The 6,982-nt window shown below is 35.0% G+C and overlaps 1 protein-coding gene across 1 annotated transcript in view; it reads left to right on the forward strand.

Annotated features, from left to right (window-relative positions):
* Positions 1–487: 487 nt before the first annotated feature.
* LOC103973743 (SWR1 complex subunit 2) overlaps positions 488–6,982 on the forward strand; it is a 15,040-nt gene continuing 8,545 nt past the window's right edge. The window contains exons 1-8 of the mRNA XM_009388388.3: positions 488–636; positions 3,294–3,363; positions 3,834–3,905; positions 4,051–4,094; positions 4,180–4,432; positions 6,006–6,081; positions 6,182–6,301; positions 6,483–6,551. Coding sequence (XP_009386663.1) covers positions 572–636; positions 3,294–3,363; positions 3,834–3,905; positions 4,051–4,094; positions 4,180–4,432; positions 6,006–6,081; positions 6,182–6,301; positions 6,483–6,551 — 769 coding nt within the window. The 5' untranslated portion in view covers positions 488–571. The remainder of the gene's footprint in view (positions 637–3,293; positions 3,364–3,833; positions 3,906–4,050; positions 4,095–4,179; positions 4,433–6,005; positions 6,082–6,181; positions 6,302–6,482; positions 6,552–6,982) is intronic.

Consider the following 6,982-nt stretch of genomic DNA (forward strand, 5'->3'; position numbering starts at 1 on the left):
CACATCAATAAGTCAACGCAAGATGTTAAATTGGTGCTCCATACCCAAAATGCCAATACAGATTAAAAAAAAAAGATTTCTATCTTTTTCATTGGATCGATCCAATTCATTTACTACAGTCATATAATAATTTTATGTGCTGCCAAATATATTGTAATTCTATTCAAAAACAACATAATTCACTTAGAACTCAAATTCCTTTTATATATGTTTATTTTAAAACAGATAATAATATTTATTTAAGACCTATTAGATGTAGTTATTATTGTATTCTAAATCTTTTGTACTTAGTTGTAATATTTAAGAGACCCGTTATTTTCCGTTCGGATCGATCAAAAGTGACGGAGGAGAGTATTTTTTTTTTGTCCTGTCGGATCGGATCGGACGGTCTAATGCTTCGCGGATCGGGTTAAGATTGCACTGCGGATCCGGGTTAAAATTGCCACCCGATATTCCCAATGATCCCTGTCGACTCCGACCGACTCGAACTCTCATCCCTCGCGGGGCGTAGATTCCTACGTCTTCCCAAGGAGAAACGAGAGGCGCGGTGGGTGAGGGAAGAGCGGCAGCCATGACGGAGTCCGAAGAGGAACCCGTACTCCTCGAGCGTTCTGCTCGACTCACCAGAGGGAAGAGGTACTATTCTTCTTCTCCCCATTTTTTGTTTCTATCCTTCAGTCTCCCCCCGATGAGCTGTCGGTGATCTTACGGTTTCAAGAAGTCGATCATCTGCGAACCCTAGTTGATGCTGCCCAAGATTTCGTGTGATTTGCTTTCGATGCCAGCGGTTCGATTTTCCTTTTGTTGATTAGGATGAAATCCGGGGTATCGATTGCTCCCGAGCATAACGGAGCTTTAATTTGAAGGGCTTTGCGTCCATTTGGTCTTGAGAAATGACGGGAATATTTTAGCTTTTTATTTCGTTATCGCTCTGAAGAACGATTTCCCAATGTATTACAACCAAGAAATGGATTAATGTCCGAATTTTGATCTCCGGTTGCAACTAGAGGCGAACGTTTGGGGAAATAGACTTGCTTGCATGTGCTAGTGAGTCGAGGTTGATACTTGGTCGGAGCTCTCAAAATATAGCACATGACTATGCTTAAACGTGGAATATATATGAAACATGGGGAATTTCTCTAAAAAGAATGGCTGACCATTGCCCTGATTACAAATAATCTTATCTCGAGACTCGTAGAGAGTTGGATTGTTTCAAAAATGATCTTGTGGAGACTAATTCAGAGTATGTTTTGGTGAATATTTGCTGGAACAACCAGTGTTTGTTCTCTTTCTTGTGAAGTTGAGGGTTGATCTTTCTAGTACTCTGGTACGACCACCAAGAAACTTTACCTGCACTCTAACTGGCTTGTTTGAGGCCTAGAAAGAGCTTATTGTTTGTTCAACTATGCCAGTTAAAATGGCAGTTTTTCTAGCTTCTTATCTCTAAATAACTTTAAAAATCTAATTAACAAAATAAAAAATTATGAAATAGTTGGTGGAAAAAGAATGATTTTGCATTTGAACAAGTCTGTCTGCTGGATTTTCTATATGACATTTGACTGGTAAAATATGGAATTACATTTTTTGATTAGCAGGCCACAATAGATGTTTCTGCCGGCTTCGTCAAAAGCTTATTTTCTTGACTTGCATCTAAATATATTTCTGCGGGCTTCATTTAAAGCTTCTTTTTTTTTTTACTTACATCTAAATGTAATTATATTGCTGATTCAGAGATGTTTTTCTAATTCTGACTCTGGATCACCTTTCATGATACAGCCTCCACATGATGACTCTGACACGTCGAAGTTTCTTTATGCTAGAAAATTTAAAAACCTCATTGTTCATTTTCTTGAACTTAGAAATGACTCAAATGAATGGTAATGACATAATGTTGCTTTGACTACCAGAACAAATGGTTTCTTTCTCTTTTGCAGACTCCATAAAAATTGTTTTCATGTTTACGAGATTTTTTAAATAATTATTCTATTTTTCTTATTTTCATCATTCTGTTTTCCATTGGGTCTGAAGAAATTGGGCGGTATTTGTTTGAGTAAAATGACAAGCACAGGCCTTTGTTTCTATCATCTGTAGTTTCTTTTGTTAATAATTATACTCTATTTTGTACTAGAGAATTGCTAGTTGTTGGGTTGTCTCAACTCTCATATGTGGTATATGGTTTAGAATTATGAATCAAAGAAAACTTTTAGCTTTTATTTGGTATCCAAGTTTGACATGTACTTGATGAGTTAAAGATGATGGTTCAGTACAATTAGAAAGTAATTTTCATAATAGTATTTTTTATAAAAGTTGAGTCATAATTCATGTTTTAGTTCATAAAATGTGCCAATATCATGTAGAGATGATCTTTCTTGCTTATTGTTAGCTCTGTACTTTTATGCATCTAAATTTCAAATTAAAGAAAGGTAAAGAGCAGACTTAGCTTGAGTGTGAGATGTTGAATGGAAACAAGTCATTTAGGTTACACATTCTACGATGGACTAACTGTTGGTGGATCAAGTGTGACTATTTACTTGATTAAGCCTCATAAGTTCACTTGCAGCCATGATTGTCTTTCCCTGGAAGACCTTAGAGTTGACTTTTGTCACTTTCCTTGCATTTGAATAAGTCCTAATTATCTATTTAAATGCATTTGCACAAACCTCCAGAGTCTGTACAACATTCTGTAAAAAATCCGTTGAACTGTGGTAGTTGTTCCTGGAACTATGGGGATGCTTTTTATGCTTTCCTCGGTATCTTGTCCTGTATCTACCAATATTCCTCATTGCTTTTTCTTCGTAGTGGCACCATTTTATGCGTGGTGGTATTGACCATGGTAATGAAATTGGCTATATAAAGTAACCAATTCACTAGGATGTGACTTTTAGAGCTGAAAGTGACCCATACGCATTGCCAGGTACTGATAGCAGGACATGAATTCTCAACCTCTCATATGCATAATCAGCTGTCTGGTTTAATATTTTAGAAGAATAAAAGTGAGCGGATCTACCTATCTTTACTCTCTCTCTGTCTCTCTCTCTCTCTCACTCTCTCTAACTATGTATATGGAAATTTTCTATGATTTGTCTTATCTTCTTTTGGACACTGTTAGTTTATTGAGCGAAAAATTTAAGGAGTTTCTTTTTCTCTACTGAATATGCATTTATTTTGGTTTTAAGATCCCCTCATGCTTGTGTGTTCTCATGTTTTGTTATTTGCTTTTGTTACATAGTATTTGATTAGCCCAAATCTGAAAGAAATTTATTGGTTATTGACATGAAATTTACATTTATTAGAATGTCCAAGTTGCTTGATAATGCGATTGAACAGGATGAAATATTCTGGAATCAAGATGCTCTTAAAGAGGTATTGCTTGTTTTTATTTTTATTTTTATGTACTATGCATTATGTATCATCCTACATGACTAGCCTCTCATTTGCTATTTTCTTCTCTTGAAATGATGGGTTGATTGATATTTTGCTCATTACTAATTAGAACAATACTTGAATGAACTCTATCACCATCTAGTATCATAAAACTTCTTCTCAATCATCTCAAATCTCAATGACCTATTTCAAGAGGTAGCAGATTTGAAATACTTTGAGCATTACCTAGTAACCACCAGCTAAAAAGATCTACTTTTAGAAAACTGTATTAAAAAGCACAAATTTTCTTTGTAATCACATCGTGTGATACAAGGATTAAGTCATCTGGGAATTGGTGTATGAAAGTTAAGCATGTGTCAGTTTGCTTTTCATTTGTGCTTTTTAGATTCAGCTTGTTGTATTGTTCTAATATTGGAGATATATATTTTTAATCTTCTCCTTGTCTTCAGGAAGAGAACGATGAAAATTATGAAGAAGAAGTGGAAGCTGCTGATGAATTTGATAGTGATTTTAATGATGACGTGAGAACTACAAATCTCCTGACTGTTTTTGCTTTATTACCAAAAGAAAAATTCAGAACAATGTGTATTTGTTTTTATAGTATAAGTTGCTGATGGATTTATTATTATTATCATTTTTGATCAAATGATTTCTTATCATTATCAGGAACCTGATCCTGACGAAGAAGCTGAAGTTGTTGCAGAAGACAAGTGCGGCCTATCTTAGATGAAAGTCATTTACAGGAACAAAGTCTTTTTACTTTTAAATTAATATTGATACTATGATTTTAAAAAGGTTACCTGTCAAAAAGCGGCTAATATTCCCTGGAAAGCCAGCAACAAAGAAGAAAAATAAAAAAAAGGTTCTCTTGAAGCTGGAAAATACACCAGAAGATGAGAAATTGTCCAAGAAAACTCCCCCCTCTGAAAATCAGGATTTACCTGACGACATAGAAGGTGAGAGAACAGTGAGAAAGTCAACTAGGACATCAGTGATTGTGCGACAGGCAGAAAGAGAAATACGTGCAGCATTGCAGGCATCCATGAAGGTAAGTTCTGTTTACATGTCATCACAAAAAAATTGATTGTTTCACATAAGATTACTTGTATGGACTTCTCTTTTTCTGTTCAATTATGTTTTGTACTAATATTACTAGACAGTCTATATTTTTCTGAATGCTATCTGATTTAGGATTTTCTTATTTTGGGGTATCTGGTTTCTTGCTTGATGCTGATTCAAGTGAAAAAAAAATCTTCAAGCAAAGGAATGTTGCCTAGTTGTATTAGATGGTTTCTTGTTAGAACCAGCTAAATACCAATTATTCAATTGAACAGAAAGAATTAAATTTCACTTCCCTCAGCTCCTCATAGATACATACCATCAACTCCTGAGCGCTGCTATGACTCCCTACAGCTGTGGAACATGCGTGAGAAAAGTAACCTAGGGTTAATAAAACAAAAGGACTGGACTGCCTAAAATGGGGTGGTTACATCCTGGTTCACATCCAGACCCCTAAATATTGGCTGGTGTGAACCAGTCCGAGTGATATTATATCCCATGATTTGGTTATGTATCTTAGAAGCTGACTATGGAAGATGGTCATATACCTTGGTTTCAGTAATTGAACAGATTCATGGAGGAACTATGACATTGGGATTAATAGGGATGGGAAAAATGATACTGTTAGAATGAACCCTGAACCCAAATACAAGAGGTGATTGTTAGTTTATTTTGCCTATTAAATTATATTGCTGCCTGGTAGATCTCCTACTTAGATTTCTTTTGGCATTCTTTTGGACTATCTGACTATAATCTGCTGTCGATATTATGTCCATCAAATGCACATTAGTTGCAAGACCTTGAAAGGTATTTTGAGAGACCTAAGAGCAACAGACTATGTGAATCCTGCATGCTTCTTGGATGTCATATCGAACATCCAGATGTCTACTGAAGAACTGCTAATTTTTCTCTAGTTTTTTATGTCTGCCTCTTATTGTTTGGTCATTCCTAGACCTTGCATTGGTGAGAGCATCGTGCACTGATGTCCCCTTTCCTTTTGTTTGGGACCATCAAATTTTCAAAATAGTTTTGATTTTTTAAGTCCAGTAAGATCACTTGAATCATGTTCTCTAATCATTTTAATTACCATATTGCTACTTTTTCTCAAAACGGTAGATGGATTGTTAATGTTGAATCTGAAGATTTAAGTTTGAAGCTTGTTGCTTAGCACGAAGGAGCCATAAGGTAGTTGATTTATGCAATAAGTTCTGATCATTGATTCTTCACTAGAGAAGTCTGTGCAACTCAAAGAAAAATTATGTATGACATTCCAACAAGGCGATCGATTAAACACATTATATAACCTAACTTGTGGCATTCCAACAAAGCAATCAACTAAGCTCGTTATATAAACTAACTGATAAGATGAGTTGGGTTACTTTGCTGTAAGCTATTTCTACGGTTTTCCAGCCAACTAATGCGGATGTTTTGCTACAGAGGCTCATACAATCATCGGGTAGCTTGACATTTCTCAATTATTTCAATCAGCTTCAACTAATATGTTATCTAGTGTATCTATTGATCTTGTATATCTTTTCTATTTGATCCAAACATATCTCCAGCCAATCAAGAGAAAAAAAGAAGGCGAGGAAAAACGGATGACACAAGAAGAGATGCTTTTGGAAGCGGCTCAAACAGGTGAGGAATTAAGTGTTAAGTGCTATTCATATGTTAATTTTTACTATATCTGCAGTGACAAGCCTTGTGTAGAGGAGTTGATATTTACTATCAATTTCAGAAATTATGAATTTGAGAAATTTAGAACGCGTACTGGCAAGGGAAGAAGAAGTCAAGAAAAAAGCTGTTGTGCATAAAGCAGTCTATGATGGTCCTCAAATACGATTTACATCAAGAAATGGTAAGTCATTTTTAACATGTCCTCATCGGCTAGCTTCATATTTTGGTGGTCTAGTTTTTATTTCTTCTATTTCTTTCGTGTGTGCCTGAGGAGCTTAATAAGATTAGGACTTACTGTTACCAGCATAAACTAAGTCCCATTTAGAATTTTTCTGAATGCTCTATTATACTGTACTGTGTAGGTGAATCATATCTAGAATTCATCAAGGGTGCATCTTTTCAGTCAGAAATTTGTACATCATCAGTTCCCTGTAAGTAGATATAAATGTTTCCTCTTGATTACTTCTCAGTATAAGAAATATTATTATTTTTTAATGTTTTCCATATCTTGCTTGTATATTTCATATTCCTCTTATTTATGTGTCTTAGACAGCACTTGTGCTAAAAGGCACTTTATAAGATAACAGTGACTCCTTTCTTCTAGTTCTTGCTACCTTTCATTCTGCTTATGTGTTATGAAGATTAGTATAGCTTATTTTGGTGAGAAGCTCATTATGTCACATGAGTTCACTTATATGACATATGTAGAAAACAAAGAATACCTTGATTTACTTGACTCAGTTAATAAATAAATATTTTCATGGGCAATTATTCTACCAGATAGCTATTACAGCATGATCTGATTGATGAAGAGAACCAATAATGCATGACAAACATTATTTCTTGTTACAGTTTCTTTCAC

Source organism: Musa acuminata, chromosome BXJ3-11 (assembly GCF_036884655.1).
Source record: "Musa acuminata AAA Group cultivar baxijiao chromosome BXJ3-11, Cavendish_Baxijiao_AAA, whole genome shotgun sequence".
Taxonomy (NCBI): domain Eukaryota; kingdom Viridiplantae; phylum Streptophyta; class Magnoliopsida; order Zingiberales; family Musaceae; genus Musa; species Musa acuminata.